The sequence below is a fragment of the Aspergillus piperis genome (assembly GCF_003184755.1).
Source record: "Aspergillus piperis CBS 112811 unplaced genomic scaffold BO85scaffold_12, whole genome shotgun sequence".
NCBI classification, from domain to species: domain Eukaryota; kingdom Fungi; phylum Ascomycota; class Eurotiomycetes; order Eurotiales; family Aspergillaceae; genus Aspergillus; species Aspergillus piperis.
Genome location: NW_020291602.1, coordinates 603669 through 619229, shown reverse-complemented (window position 1 = coordinate 619229; position 15561 = coordinate 603669). Strand labels below are relative to the sequence as shown.

The window sequence follows — 15561 nt, the reverse complement described above, 5'->3', positions numbered from 1 at the left end:
ACATCCTCAAACTAGTGATCGGATTCGGCGGTGCGCGAGCTGGATTGTTAGCTTCAGGTGAGTCTGCGATTTGGATGTCCTATGCAAAATAAGATACTAAAGCCCTGAACAGGTTGTGTCTCAACACCAAGTACTTGTGTGCACTCTATTTTGAGTCTTATCCATCTCTTGAATTGACCCGTGATATTCGCTGTCTCGGTGATCCAAGCAGACTGCGGCTCATCCGTGGGTGTTCATCACTACGATTCTACTGTCGCCAATTTCCGAATAGCCCCTTGGCTTTTTCTTTCTTGCTATTGCAAGCTCCGTACCGTTGTTGTGCAGCAGCAGCGACTTCGCGTTTCCGGCTGCTGGAGGATCGTCAATCGCCGGGGAGTTTTCGCGTCACGGCTCATTAGCAGCATCACCATCATCCATTCAGCCATTCATCACCACAGGCGTCCCTGTATCGCCGTGTTTTTGAAGTGAACTGGATCGGATTCACCCGTCGATTCTACGTTTGGGAGAAACGCCACGATTCTCAGCAACGACCCCCCCTATTGGAAGCTCTGTCTTACAGTTGCCACAAGCGCTCCGAGACACGACACAGCGGTCTGCCGTGATAGGATCCCCCTCCTGCCCAGTCGCTAATACAAGGGTTATTGAGGGCAGCTCCAGAAAGCCAGTGTTAATTGTCAAGACCAGTTGTGGTGGTGGTTGACATTGATCAACTTGTCTCTTGTCGTTGAAGCGTTTGCGTCATTTACGGACTGGGCGCAGCGCCGCTTTGCTTTCCCACCCCAAGAAGTGCAACGCGTTGTCGACTTCCCGCCTCCCGGCGTCGCGACCTTCTCCACCACCACCTCTCGCTCGCTCGCTCTCAACTCTCTCTCTCACTCACTCCTCTCCTCCTCCTTCCACCACATTACCCTTCCCCTCGAACCTTCCCCCCCACCCAAACCTTCTTCTCATCAGAAGGCTTCGTCTATCCTCTTCTCCTTCGCATCCTCCTTCCATTCCCCCCTCCTGATTAATTTCCGACTCCCGGTTGCGCATCATGGCCGAGGATACCCCTGCTGCCTCGGCGCCCGCCCCCGACGCCGGTGAGTCGTCCGTCGAACGCGCTCCCGCTGATGCCCAGCCCGCTGTTGCTGAGTCTGCGCAAGAGCCTTCCAAGGAGAAGGAAGAGCAGCAGACCAATGGTCCTGAGGACAAGCCATCTGGTAAGCTACCCCAACACCACGCCCTCTCCTCTCGTCGCGGTCTTGCCTAGTGGCGCTCGCTAATATCACCTGCCCCATGCTTAATAGCGACCGAAACTGCCACTGAAGAGGAGAAGAAAGAGCCCGCCTCAGCAGAGGCCGAGGAATCGAGCGCACCCGCCGAGTCTGCCGACGCGAAGAAGTCCGATGAGAGTGCGGCCGCGCCTGCAGAGCCCGAAGCCGCACCAGCATCGGAGGCCAACGGAACACCCGCATCCGCTAAGAAGTCTGGCGCCGCGAAGCGGAAATCGACTGGCACCGTGCCCGAGCACAAGTCTAAGCTGAGCAGAAAGAAGTCCCAGATCCGTACCACACATTTGAACGCACAGCCCGGCGAGTACTACCTGGCGCGTCTCAGGAGTTTTCCCCCATGGCCTTCCATCATCTGCGACGAGGAAATGCTCCCGCAGACTCTATTGAACACGCGTCCCGTGACGGCTCAGCGCCCCGACGGAACCTACAGGGAGGACTACGCCGATGGCGGCAAACGCGCTCACGAGCGGACCTTCCCCGTTATGTTCTTTGAGACGAACGAATTGTGAGTAACACCACATTGAGCTTGGATGAAGCTTGCGACATCGAGTTGGCTAACGAAGACCATAGCGCGTGGATCCCCAACACCGATCTGACCCCTATCGATGCTGCTGGCTGCAAGGAGGTGTCGGAGAAGGGCAAGTCGAAAACTCTCTTGGCTGCGTATGCTGTGGGTGCCGAGGGCCATGACCTTCAGCACTTCAAGGACCTGCTGGCAGATCACCAGCGTGCCCTGGAGCAGGAGATCGAAGAAAGGGAGGCCCAGGCAGCTGCCAAGGCCGCCGCCAAGGCTGAGCGCGAGGCCAAGAAGAACAAGCGCAAGAGCATGGACGTGGTCGATGACGAAGATGTCGACATGGACGATGCTGATGAGGAGACGAAGAAGCCCAAGAGCACCAAGAAGCGCAAGAAGGACAACGACTCTGAGGCCCAGAGCGAGGAGAAGGTAGGAGAGAGCCGTCGTGCTGAATTCGGGTGACACTGTGGAGCTGACTTTTTTCCCGTCTAGCCTGCGAAGACCCCTAAAACCACCACGAAATTGAAGTTGACTACCCCCAAGACTCCGGCCAGTGAATCTGGAAAGAAGGCCCCTGCTTCCAAGGGCAAGCAGACCGCAAGCAGCAAGAAGGCCGCTAAGGCTGCTGCTAGTGATGATGGAGAGGAGTCTCGCGCGGAATCCAAGGAGCCCGAGAAGAAGTTGACTCAGGAGGAAGCCAAGGACAAGAAGGAGAAAGAAAGTATGTGTGGGACCAACCTGGTAGCCTAGGAACGTGTTATGCTAATGATGACTAGTCCTCTTTATCCGTCACAAGCTTCAGAAGGGATTCATTTCTCGCGACCAGCCACCCAAGGAGGAAGAAATGACTCAAATGTCCAACTTCTTCGGCAAACTTGAGAAGCACGCGGACCTTGAAGTCTCCATTATCCGTGCCACGAAGATCAACAAGGTCTTGAAGATGATCGTCAAGCTCAGCTCTATCCCTCGCGACGAGGAATTCCAGTTCCGGGCCCGTGCGATGAGCATTCTGTCCAAGTGGAAGAACTTGCTGGATGCGGATGCCACCGGACCCTCGGATGACAAGGAGAAGGGAGACAAGCCCAAGGCCAACGGTGTCCACAAGGAGAGCAGCGTTGAGACGCCGGCTAAGGGCGATACCGAGAACGAGAAGGAGGATGATACCAAGGAGAGCAAGGCTGACACTGCGGAGCCGCAGGATGAGCCGATGCCCGATGCCGATGCAGCAGAGAAGCCACAGGCCCCTGAGCCGGCTACGGAGGAGACTGAGAAGGAAGCTCCCAAGACCGAAGAGGCTACGACGGAGAAGGCAGCGGAGGAGAAGTCCAGCGAAGAGAAGCCAACCGAGGGCAAGGCGACGGAGGAAAAGGCCGATGCTGAAAAGACAGAGGAGAAGGCTGATAATGAGAAGACGGAAGAGAAGCCGGTGGAGACGGCAGCATAAAGGTGATGCTGATGGAAATTGTTTGCCGTTGTTACCACCCACATTGATTGTGGCGTTTTGTTTACTTGCCTTAGTTTATGGGCCTCTCTGTGCTGTGACTCCTCTCTGCGTTGTCTTGTTTGTTTTATTTTTATTTTTTACTATCCAATCCAACCAAATCCCCCTTTTTCTTCTTTCTCTTTTTACTCTTGGAATCAAATTCACGAAGCTGGAAAAAGTCAAAACACATGCATGCAAGCGTCGTTGAAAACACCCTTTATCTTCGATCATGGGAAAGCTTTTACCATCATCTCTTTTGCCACTACAGAGTACCATCTGTACATCCATCATCCATGTCCATCTTCTCAATGATAATTGATAGTGGAGTGGATAACGAGATGCATATTCCCCCTCTCCTCCGGACCTCAAAATGATCAACACCAACACTAAGTATGCCCGATTCCACGAGTAGGGATGGATGGATTGCTTGATTGACAAGCAGAAGAAAAGACTCTTACCTTACTCTTTCCCTTCCATTTTACCTCTAACCCACCCACCTAAAACTTCCCGCCCTGCTCTGCTTTATTTCAATCCTGGAAAAAAGGGAGGATATATCATCGATGCTTAATTACCAGGTTCTACTGCTGCTGTTGTTATTATTTCTTGTTTTCAGCTTTGCCGAATGGATGAATCGAAATTGTATACTCATCGTGCTGTTCCTGTTAACTTTTCTTTTTTTTTTTTTTTTTTTTACATTTCTTCTCCCCGTTGTGCCGTATATGGTGGATGCGAGTTGAATAGTTATTCTATCTATCTATCTATCTAAGGATTTATATCTTCTACTTATTTACTATGGTTACTAGTAGTACTATCCTGCTCAAGTAAAGTATCTGGTATGAAGTTTCACTTGTCAAGTCTATCAATGATAATAATAAAGTTCTATCTTGCTTTCATCCGTCTCTACCTGTTTTTTACCAATATGAATGCTGCCCTGACCAAGACCAATAAGGAAAAGAAAAGTATAGTACCTGATGACCGCCGGAGAAAGAAATGGGAAAAGGAAAGGTACAACAGTGTGTCACTGTGTATATATGTGAATGACGTAATCCAAGCAGGAAGTATAGGTATAGAAGAGGTATAGGTATCGGTATCGGCATGAAAATGCATGCATGTGCATGTGCATGGAGGGTCGTTCATGAAACAAAAGTCCAGTAGAAGAAAAGAAAAGAAATATTATACGGGAGGCAGAGAAGCCTCGTTTTGGCAGAAACACCTCTCATCATCCTGAGTATCCCTCGTCCACGGCAACTACTGCCACCACACTGATATCGTCGACTTTCCCGCCGCGATACCAGTCACCGGGGTAATAGCGCTGGGCTTCCTTGGCGAAGGGTCCGTCACGACGCATGTCCATGCTGGCCAGTTTGGCCTCGCCGGCGATCGTGGCGGCGATGAGAGACTGAAGGGTGTAGGTCTGCTGGCGCGTGCTGGGGGAGGATGATTTCGGAGAGTCGGGGTCGGAGGATGGTGAGGAGGATGGCGTAGGAAGAAGAGAAGACAGACCCTCTGGGCTGGTTAGTTGTTTGAGATCCTCCGAGGGACGGATGCCCGCGTCAGGATCGGCGGTCCAGGCGCCCGTGAGAACCATGCGACTCGTGACAAGCTTGAGCATGTCTTGATTGTTGAGGTTGTCGAAAACACCGTCAGTAGCTAGGATGAGGACATCTCCATGTTGCATGTGGAGGTTGGTGACGGCCGCGTCGCGCGGGAAGTCCTCGAGAAAGGCGCCGCCAAAGATGGACGCCTGAGCGCGCATGCGCGGCGGAATGATGCTGAGTTGGTATGGGGTATTGAAGCCGTGGGTTTGCGGGACGGTGTAATGGTGGACGGCGGCAAGGCGAAGGAGAACTGAGCCCGAGTCGCCCAGGTTGGCCAGCTCGATTCGTCCGTCTGGATATGCCACGCCGACTGACGCGGTGCTGCCTCCGGCTCGGATCGTCTCATCTGCTACGACCTGGTCGTATCCGGTCTGAAGGAGGTTCTTTGGTCGTAACTCTTCGACGGGCGACTCCCAGGATATGGCCGACTGAGCCATATAGCCACATAGCGCATGCGAGAAGTCTGCTGGATCGACGCGCGACTCAGCCCAGCCACCCACGCCATCGGCGACTCCAAAGGCTACTGCGCCAGAGTCCTTTCGGCCGACTCTGCTCACGAAGAACGCATCCTCACCACTATCAGGCCTCCTCTTTCGCCGGAGCGCCTTGTTCTCTGTGTCTGTTGCGACGCCGATGGCTTCGTGGAGGTCGGGGGTGAAGTTATAGGTGTTTTTGGCCGGATGGAACCGGCGGCCTTTGCCGGAAGAGGACGCGGCGACGCGATATGAGATCCGCGGAGTCGCCGAGTCTAACGGCGACGTGGAATGAAAGGCACGGCGGGAGAATCGCGGGGAACGAGATGTAGAGGTGAAGGAGGAGACGAGGGGGTATCGGAGGCCAGAGGATTTCGGAGCCGAGACAGAGGCCAAGAAGCCGTCCCTAACAACGGCGTGTAGGCTACTGCAGGCTGCACTGCAGGCTCTACCGGAAGACGCCAGTGCGATCATCAGCGAAGGACCGGATCGTCACCTTAAATCCTGTCTGTGCCAGCAGGAACAGGATGTAGTCGGGATGGAGCAGGGAGACCGGGGGAGCATGCGAAATGGCGAGCGAGACAGCCGCCGGGGAATTGAAAGAGTGGAGAGGGTCACGACAGGGCCAGAAATGGCCGGCTGATCAAAGACAAAAAAGTCGGGGATTATGTGAGGCCAGGCGAAGGGGAGAGACGAGGCGATCCAAGCTGGAAATTTCAGATTGCTGGGCCCGACGGGACTCCCGACCGCCTGGCGTCATCGACCGCCTCCGCGAGCATCGAGGAGTAAGAGGAATTTCCCGGATAAGCAGATCGGCGATTTATTCAAGCTGGTCGCTAATTAGTTGCTGGTTGCTTGTCTGATCGGAAAAAGGAAAGCGAATTCGACGTAGGAAGGCAGAGGGGTTGCTGATAGACATAAAAGAGCGTAGATACTCCGGGCGCGGAGCAGCTCCAGAGTAAAACCATGGACTTAAATTAAACTCACCGATTCAGCACACCGCTGGGTTGGGTAGTAAAGAGTTGAAAACGTGGTCGTCATCGTGCATGCTAGTGTCAGTCACCGTGTAAGGTAAACGGCCAGAACAGAACAATAAAGAGGAAAGAACAGTCACGAGAGGCGAGGAAGTTGCGATCGAATTGGTGGATGCCGCCTTTTTCGGGCTGCCAGAAGAAATCCGAGAAAGGAAGGAAAGCAAAAGTGCCGCTGTTTTGTTGCTTTGCGGCCTCCGCTTGTCTTTCCACTCCTCCATCTTCCCTGAACCCCAAATCCCCCTTCTGTTCCAGCTTCTCATATCATCGCGCGTCTGGACGGGATCTCTTTGGGATAACTGTTTCAATCTCTGATCCCATTCGAACCACCCGTGGCTGTTCGTGTCGGGTCTAAACTGTCGGAGTATCAGCGCACCCCCCACCCACTGCGCCCATCATGATGCACCCGTCGAGACAGGCGTACGTGGAGGAAGCGGAGGTGAGCTATCCTCTTCATCGTTATCTGTTTCTTCTCCTGGCGTTTCTATAGAATAGCGCCGGAGGATTCCTCCGTTGACATTGCATATACTGACGTCGTTTCCAGGACACGGACATGGGCATTGACTTGGCGAACATCCGTAAGTATTGCGCCTCTACCGAGATCCTATGTCGCTAGGTCATCTACAATGTATCCATTGCTTATCACCAATCTGTCTAGCCGTCGACCGCAATTATGACCTCCCTTCCGCCGCAGCGGGCATTCCCGCCGAAAGAGCGTCAGCCATCTTGTCACAGTTTGAAAGGAAGCGAAGAGCCGCGGCCATGGCGGTCCCGACGGATGATGGCCGGGTGCGCGCACGACTACGCGAATTGGGCGAACCGATTACATTGTTTGGAGAAGGCCCTGCGGATCGGAGAGACCGACTGCGGGAATTGTTGACCGATCTGGCAGAACGACAAGAAGCCGCGGCGGCAGAGGGCGATGTGGAAATGATGGAGGCCATGGGTGAAGGCGATGAAGAGGAGGCAGAGCAGCAGGAGGAATTCTATACGGAGGGCACCAACGAGCTCTTGCAGGCCCGGAAGGACATTGCACGTTTCTCGTTGCCTCGCGCAAAGGCGCGTGTGGCCCGACTGAAGGAGGAATCGACCATACCTCTACGCACGCATATCAAGCATCGAAAGGCGATCAAGGAAAAGCTACACAACTTCGATCTGTACGGATCCCAGATTGCGGGCGACCGCCCCGTCAGTATCTGTCGTTTCTCTCCCGACGGGCAAACTATTGCGACCGGTAACTGGGGCGGTGGCATTCGCTTGCTTACAGTGCCTAATCTTGAAGAGAAGCTGTCACTCCAGGCACATAATGATCGAGTCGGTGGGCTTTCATGGTTTCCCGGAGCTACGCTGCCTACGTCGAATGTGTCGGAGTCAACGGTGAATCTAGTGTCGGGAGGAGGTGAAGGAAATGTCCGCCTGTGGTCTCTAGACAAGGATCAGCCCTTGGCGACGCTATCTGGCCACAGCGGCCGTGTCTGCCGGACGGAATTCCACCCATCCGGCCGATATGTTGCCTCTGCTTCTTACGATACCACCTGGCGGCTGTGGGACGTCGAAACTACGGCCGAGCTCTTGTTGCAAGAAGGACATTCCCGTGAGGTGTACACAGTCGCATTCAACAATGACGGCTCGCTTCTGGCGAGTGGCGGATTGGACAGCATCGGCCGGATTTGGGATCTCCGGACTGGCCGCACGGTCATGATTCTGGAGGGGCATATTCGGGAGATCTTTGGAATGGATTGGGGCGTGGATGGTTACCGAATGCTGTCCGGTTCGGGCGATGGCTGGGTCAAGTGCTGGGACTTGCGTCAAGTTCGGAATAGCGGTGGCATTGGAGCGCATAAGAGCGTGGTGTCCGATCTTCGATGGTACAAGGGCGCGGAGGCAGACTCATTCCTTCCCTCGGCAGAGGGCCGCATGGACGTTGACGGTGCCACACCAACGGATGAAGCTCCGGCGCCTGTGCAGCCCAAGAAGTCAGGCACATTCTTTGTGAGCAGTGGCTTTGACAAGAACGTGAATATCTTTAGCGCGGATGACTGGTCGTTGGTGAAGACGTTGAGTGGACATGCGGGTAATGTCCTCAGCACCGACATCAGCGCCGATGCCCAGTGGATTGCCAGTTGTGGACACGACCGGACGGTGAAGCTCTGGGGAATTGAATGATGTACATGTACTATAGAACAATCAAGTGATAATGACTGCCCATGAATTGCTCCTTGTGAAGTCCTTCGTAAGTACAGCTGTGAAGATGAGGCAACTCGTCACTGTAGCGTAGCATCCGATTCACGCCCAGGCTTATGAGGAATATACATCGTTCATCGGTAATATATCTTCACTGAGCTGTTCAGTATCAAACCTAGCTTTACAACACCTCATCGTCTTGTACTTTTTACTATGTTCATGGAGTGTGACATGGTGAGACAGGACTTATCCCATCGTTTCCTATCTCAAATAGAAAGCGGTGAACATCATACATCATAGTCACATGACCCCTCTGCAACCGCCACCCTACTTTGCCAGCAATTGCCACACACCGCCCTAACAAATCCGAGGCAAATCCGACAATCCATCAACAACCGCCCTCTCCGAGTCCGAGCATCATCTTTCCAACAACTACCACAGTCCACCGAAACCAGGACACCTCACAGCATTCCGCACAAAGTACACAATGCTACGAAACAGCCGTATTGCATCGCGGCTCGTCCGCACAGGCGTTCTTCAAGCCCGCACACCCGCATCCCCGCACACTTCCTACCTACACCAACAGCATCCATCATCTCTACTATCATCATCACCAACAACAACAATTAATACCTTCCGCCTCGCCTCCACAACAACAACAACCACCGACACCACTAACACCACCCCCGACATAACCAATCACTACACGATCTTCAAACAAACCCTCCCGGCCGGCCCACCCCCATCCTCCCCCTTCGACATCCCCACCGCCGACCTCCGCCGCGAATTCCTCCGCTGGCAATCTCTCATCCACCCAGACAAATACCCACAGGGTCCCCAAAAGCAACAAGCGGAGGCGCTATCAGCGCGCATCAACGAAGCGTACCGCACTCTGCTGGACCCGCTGCAACGGGCGCAGTACCTCCTGCGCGAGATGCACGGGATAGATGTCACGGCGGAGGATGGGGCATCGAAGCATGCGTTGGATGCGGAGACGTTGATGGAGGTCATGGAGGTACAGGAGACGATTGAGGAGGTGACGGATTCCGGGGAGGATGCTGCGGTTGCGGAGCAGAAGATCAATGAGTTGAAGGTGGAGAATCAGGGGAGGGTGGAGGAGTGTGTGAGGGTTCTTGGGGAGGCGTTTGATAAGGGGGATGTTGAGTTGGCGAGGAGGGAGTGTGTTAAGTTGAGGTTTTGGTATAGTGTGGGTGAGGGGTTGAGGGAGTGGGAGCCTGGGTGTAGGGAGATTAGGTTGGTCCATTAGATGGATGGGATTTGGAGGAAATGGTGGGTGTGTATGATTTTTTGGGGGGGTTTTTTGTTTGGATGTATAGAGATACCATGATTATCTTATGTGATTACTAGTATAGAGGGCTTGATGATAGAATGAGGGAGCAATCGATCATTTTCCACTCTTAATCACAGTCTTTACTACGTAAGATATGAGTGCATAGACTGCTACTGCTACTGCTATTATCAATGGGAGAAAAGTATATTCCTGAAATGAATACCACGACGCTAAAATGGCCATTATAATCGTCAGTAATATGCTTTGAGTTGTTAAGCAACTATAATATAGTAGTTCATCTTACTCGTGGTCGACGACGTGCTGTCAGTGGAGTCTCTGGCTGTCACTTCAGCAAGGGACTAACTAGTTAACTACGTACTACTTACTGATTGTACTTATCTAGTTCAGTTCGTGGTGGATATTTTCCGCGTGGGTCCCACAGTTGTGGCCTTTTTATAGAGATTTTTATTTTATTTTGCGTTTTCAATTGAATGACTCGAAACATGATGTAAATATATATTGTTATTCCGTAGCGTGTAGGAAGTTCCCGGTGTTGCGGATTAGGGCACGGCAGTATTAAAAGATTGAACTTTTAACATTTAATCTTTGATTCATCAGCACACTTGGATAATTGATTGAACCTGCAACTACGAATCTATGAAGCACTTTCAATCAATGAGAAAAGACAAAAATAGTCACTTGACCATGCACTCCAACCACCCCCACCACCGCAATTGAACTTCTACGCCAATGAGCTGACCGCCGTTGGGTCCCTAAGAGGCTGGGATGAAAAAGGCTTCCCATCGGGCAACAATATGACTGGAACCAGCAATACAACACCCACACCCGCACATGGGCAAGGATTGGCCTCGTTAGTGGGGAATGCGAACCATCCCAGCCATCCTGTGACTCCTATGGTTGGTTTCATTGCCGCTGGAGAGCAGATTCTGTCTCGTGTGAGATGTTGTTGCATTGAGAGCGAGCGTCTGGTTGGGCATGAGGATCAACGGGCGATTTCCCATCACCAATCTATGAAGTCCCCTCTGCTGCAGCCCGTGCAGCATACATGTGTTACACTCAGGGATAGGATATATTGCTACAAATTTCAGCCAGTCCGACGACGCTGATCTCTGGCTAGCGACGCCCATGCATCACCTGGTGGTCGCGATAAGACGAACTGAACGGGCCGTTGGTTGGCATCGCAAAAGCTGGCGGTCAACCCACTCCGAAACCCGTTAGCGATGCACACGTAGCAGACTGCCTTGACCCAGTTAGTCGGCTCCTGCGCCTATAGCTGCTTTGGCGTAGGGACTAGACACCCGGAGGGGAAAATTTCCAGGGCGCATGTATGAGTGGAGAGCTCCGCGAACAGTCAGGAGTATCGAGGATCGCATATATTAATCGCATTCTGAGTCCGTCTGTCTGTCGGCCCTTTTTTGCTTTCAACTCAATTCTTGTTGTAATGACAAGGAACGCAACAGATTTCGCCAATGGAGTCTGATCGGGACTTTAGTAGGTGAGTGCAGACCTTCAATCATAACCAGAATTGGGACTCTAGCCATTGCGATCTCTCGAATGACTCACACCATTTTGTCCGGCTTCTGCGCTTGATTCTTTTCTTTCCTTCTATCTCTGCTTCATGCCAACCACCACAGTGCTGCCACTGACCACGCTCTGGATGGGTACAGCATCGTCCATTCACCGCCATTTACTTTTCTGGTCGGCCCCAACCACACCAAGCTTACCATCCAGTCCGGCCTCGCCCGTCATGTCTCCCAGCCACTCGACCATCTCATGAACAGTGGGGAGACCCGCGAGTCAAAGCACCACATCGCTGTCCTGGAAGAGTATGACGTCGAAACTTTCGTCGCCTTCTGCGAGTACGCCTATACCGGCGACTACCGTGTGCCACCCCCGGGGTCGCGCGAAGAGGACCGTGAGGAGCAGGCCGTAAACAATCCGTTTCGCGGCGTTTTCTCCAACGATCCTTCCAGCCCAGCAGCCATTCCTCCGCGAGCCCCGACACCCCCTGGTCGACCGGTAGACCAACCCCATGGGGACGACCACGACAAGTCTCTCGATGATGGGTGGAGTCGTCCGGACGAAGAGCACAGGCCCGCTGTAGTGGAGCACAGTTTCCCGGGCAAGGATGACGACTGGGAGTGTGCCATTGCTGATGATGAGCCCCAAGAACCAGTACCTGCGACAAAAGAGGCAAGCGAGCAGCCTCCTCCAACTCCCGCAGCGGAGCAGAATGATGGCGATGGATGGGACGCCATTGGAGATGATGCATCCAAGGGAAAGAAAGGTAGAAAGAATAAGAAGGACAAGAAAAAGAAGAAGGGAGCGGCCGCAGAGGAAGCCGCGCCCAACCTGACACCTCCATCCACGCCACCCCCCTCGAACTCGAAGCCGGAAGAGGAAGCCGCCAATCCTGCTTCTGAAACCAACGCAGTGTCTGAGGATGTCCCTCCAACTCCTGAGGCTGCAGAGATACCTCCTGCTCCGGAGCCAGCTGATAATGCGGCGGCGGCCTCATCGCCCACCGAGAGCTGGGAACACACTGCGCCCACGCCTCCAGAAGATGGGGCAGACGCCCCCAGCAAAGAGGACAACAAAGACCAGAAGGAAGAGACACAGCAGAAGGAGAGGGAAGAGTCCAAAGAGCACCAGGGAGTCACGGCCAGACGACAGACAGGTCCAATGATCGACACCTCTTTCGCCAGGCAGCAGTACTCCCGGATGAACGAGAAAGGGACCAGTCTCTGGGACGAGTTCTCAGCCATCGACTACGTCGACCCCCGCTCTTGCTCCGTGACGAGGCCTCCAAGCGTCATGTCTGCTCGGTCCCCGTTTGAGCTGCCATACCTGGTCTTCCATGCCAAGCTGTACGTCTTTGCGACCCGATACTTGATCCCTGCGCTGGCCCAGCTTTGTCTCCGCAAGCTCCATCGCGACCTGCTGTACCTGGGATTCGCGGAATCGAGCATCGAGAGTGAGGACGAGGAGCAGCATAGCCTCAACACCACCAAGGCCAGAAAGGTTCTTGATCTCCTGCACTACACGTACACCAAGACTACTCGTCTGGAGCCGATCACCCCCACGTCCGCTACACAGCTGCGGGATAACGAGCTACGGAAGCTGGTCGTGCACTTTGCTGCCTGCAAGGTGCGTGATTTGGCGGCCTACTCTCCACCAGTAGAGAGTGATCTTGTATCTCCGTCGAGCAAGCCATTGAAGCCTTCAGCGCGGGGCTTCCGTGCCTTGCTGGACACCACCACCGAGCTTGCTTCGGACCTGGTGTATCGGATGATGATGTGAATGCCCTTGCACTGCGTCTGATCTCTCCACTCGTTTCTTCTTTCTCTTTCTTTCGATACGATTCTTCCAAGAAAAACTCCAATCCATCCTTCTTACATGTATATCCAGATACGCACGACCACAGAACCAACAACGCACGACAGATGGCATGAGATGCATGACCTGGCGTACGGGATGACAGATAAGTGTATGGAGTCTGTTTCAAAGTTTATGCGCTCATCGTTCCCACTGCCAACAACGAATTTCCTTTTGTGTATATGATGTTGAATGATTATTTGCTATGAATTACCCTGGCTCCATCGTGGATGCGTAATTACAAGCACAGCCGAGTTTGCGTCGCAATGAGGTATCCTGATAGCGTATTGTATTGTCTTGGGGACAGGTTGCATGTGCATGTTTAGCGTTTCTGCATGTTGATCCAAGCCGCGCGAAGCGAGTTCCAGATTCTTCGCCTGCCTAAGATTTGACCTGTGTCTTGCAGCGGGCAGCATTCGTCTTACTTTCCCTGTTGTGTTATCGGGTAGTTGTTCTAATTCTAGCCGTGTCACTGCGGGCCATTGTCCATCTGCAGGGGGGTCCAGAAGCCGATCCGGGTTGCCGTGAAGAGCTGGGCGTTGGACATCATCTGCAGCCGATGTCGTCGCCTTGACGGAATCCTAGTAGATAGTGGCCATCAAACTCGCGCTTCATCTCTAGGCACTCTAAGGGGGGAAAATGAGGAAGTGCATCGCCACTGGCTTGGCATGTTGTAGGCAATCACATTTTCCAGGAGTCTCGGAGTACCACGAAGTAGGCGAGGAGATAAGGGAGTCAAGTCACAGAATGGAATGACGACTCGAGGATTAGGCGACAAGAAGGGGATCGCCAGCGGACAAGAACGCCGAGATAGTTTCATCAACGATCTATCGAGTCTCAAGTATCTCGATAGATGGCTGAGCCATGCTTGGCGGCGATCCGGCCAAGAGCATCCAAGAGACGGAAGGGAAGGATCGGGATTGACTTTGTGAAGGAGTAGGAAGAAGATCAGTTCTATCTCTAACTGTCTACTCTATCTGGACTATCTGGACTATCTACTATCTGGTCCATCTGGTCAAACGTTCCGGAGGAAACTCGTGCCAAGGGATGCCCAGCCAGGATTTCCTCTGATGCCTTTCCGTCTTCCTCCGCTCCTTCCTCCCCCAAATTTCACTTTCCCACAAACACAAACAACTTCTTCATTTTCCATCCTCTCCTTCCCAATTGTCTGTCCCCCCACCCCCATCCAGTTGGTTGAATGGGTTCAGTTTTTGCCCTCACCGGTGACCTCAACTTATGCGTATATGGGCCTGTTTTTTACATTGTTGCCATCCATGGGTCACCCGCATGGATCAGGGCCCACTTCCGATCCCCTCCCCCCCCTCTCCATTACATTCTTTGGGTTGCGGTCGACTTTAGTTCTCTGACTGTCCACTCCCGAACCTCCCAAGAAATCTCCCGCAGTCTTAATAGCATTGGCAAAAACCTTCCTGCTCGCTTCCTCTCCCATATTCTGGGCATTTTATAGCCACCACTACTTGGCAGCGGAGATGCCATGGTGCGCTGTCGATCCTCCTCTTGGCCATCGCTCATCTGGGGAGCGAAACAGGTTGGAGAAATCAGCGCACGTTGAAGATTCCTGGTTGCGCACTACAATGCATTTGCCCGCTTGATTGGCCCGGATGGTGTCCATCGAGTTCCACTTTTCCAGCTCCAACCTTGTCTTTGGGACTGCCTCCCGACTGAGTAAGTGTACTATCTCTGGTCCTCCTGCTACTGCTAGTCTGCTCCTGCTACTACTGCTACTGCTGTTCCTCGTCTCGTACCTTCCTGACTCTGTCTCCCGTACCTAATCCTCGGTCCGAACAGGGCTTAGCATCGACCTCCTCCCGTTTGGCCACTCCTTTTGCCGCACCCGTCGCGGCCCATGTCGTAACTCACAATGGGCCGAAAAGGTTTCGGGATGGATCCAGGGGCAAAAAATCAATCCTCGAAAATTCGGTTTTTTGTCCCCGATAACAACACTCATCAAACTCAGATGTATCACCACCAGTTCAAAATTGAGACGAAGTTATACAGGTCTCTTGGCCGATTTAGACCTGTGGTCCCTGATGTGGCAGCGATTCTGCGGTGACAAATGCTGGCAATGGGCACGTCCGCACTCTCGGGGAATTTCCGGACCCCAACCCTTCAAAACGGGTAAAATTCTGTGATAATAATAACACAGTGCGTGGCGCATACCATCAATTCTTCTACCCAGAACTGAATTGCCTGCCAGTTGACGTTGTCGATGCATACCGACCCACTGATGCAGAACCATAACCTCGCATGGCTTGGCGGAAGAGAGTCTCTGGAAGGTTGAGGATCATGAACC

At 53.1% G+C, this 15561-nt stretch overlaps 5 protein-coding genes across 5 annotated transcripts; 4 read left to right on the top strand and 1 right to left on the bottom strand.

The window, feature by feature from the left end:
* Positions 1-1036: 1036 nt before the first annotated feature.
* Positions 1037-3235, top strand: BO85DRAFT_374426 (PWWP domain protein; the record flags this gene model as incomplete). Its single annotated transcript, XM_025656128.1, has 5 exons — positions 1037-1202; positions 1290-1779; positions 1845-2220; positions 2293-2512; positions 2568-3235. 5 exons carry the CDS (start codon positions 1037-1039, stop codon positions 3233-3235), a joined length of 1920 nt encoding a protein of 639 aa, XP_025514452.1.
* Positions 3236-4104: 869 nt separating this feature from the next.
* On the bottom strand, positions 4105-6293 carry ppmA (type 2C protein phosphatase PTC7). Its single transcript, XM_025660398.1, has one exon. The coding sequence runs from the start codon at positions 5817-5819 to the stop codon at positions 4494-4496; it is 1326 nt and encodes a 441-aa protein (XP_025514451.1). The 5' UTR covers positions 5820-6293; the 3' UTR covers positions 4105-4493.
* Positions 6294-6367: 74 nt separating this feature from the next.
* BO85DRAFT_469742 (putative pre-mRNA splicing factor) lies at positions 6368-8586 on the top strand. Its single transcript, XM_025662352.1, has 3 exons — positions 6368-6815; positions 6921-6954; positions 7035-8586. Exons 1-3 carry the CDS (start codon positions 6774-6776, stop codon positions 8540-8542), a joined length of 1584 nt encoding a protein of 527 aa, XP_025514450.1. The 5' UTR covers positions 6368-6773; the 3' UTR covers positions 8543-8586.
* Positions 8587-8956: 370 nt separating this feature from the next.
* Positions 8957-9974, top strand: BO85DRAFT_450552 (J-type chaperone JAC1). Its single transcript, XM_025660397.1, has one exon. It carries the CDS (start codon positions 9048-9050, stop codon positions 9825-9827), a length of 780 nt encoding a protein of 259 aa, XP_025514449.1. The 5' UTR covers positions 8957-9047; the 3' UTR covers positions 9828-9974.
* Positions 9975-11341: 1367 nt separating this feature from the next.
* On the top strand, positions 11342-13172 carry BO85DRAFT_374309 (uncharacterized protein; the record flags this gene model as incomplete). Its single annotated transcript, XM_025656123.1, has 3 exons — positions 11342-11367; positions 11507-12159; positions 12208-13172. 3 exons carry the CDS (start codon positions 11342-11344, stop codon positions 13170-13172), a joined length of 1644 nt encoding a protein of 547 aa, XP_025514448.1.
* Positions 13173-15561: the final 2389 nt, after the last annotated feature.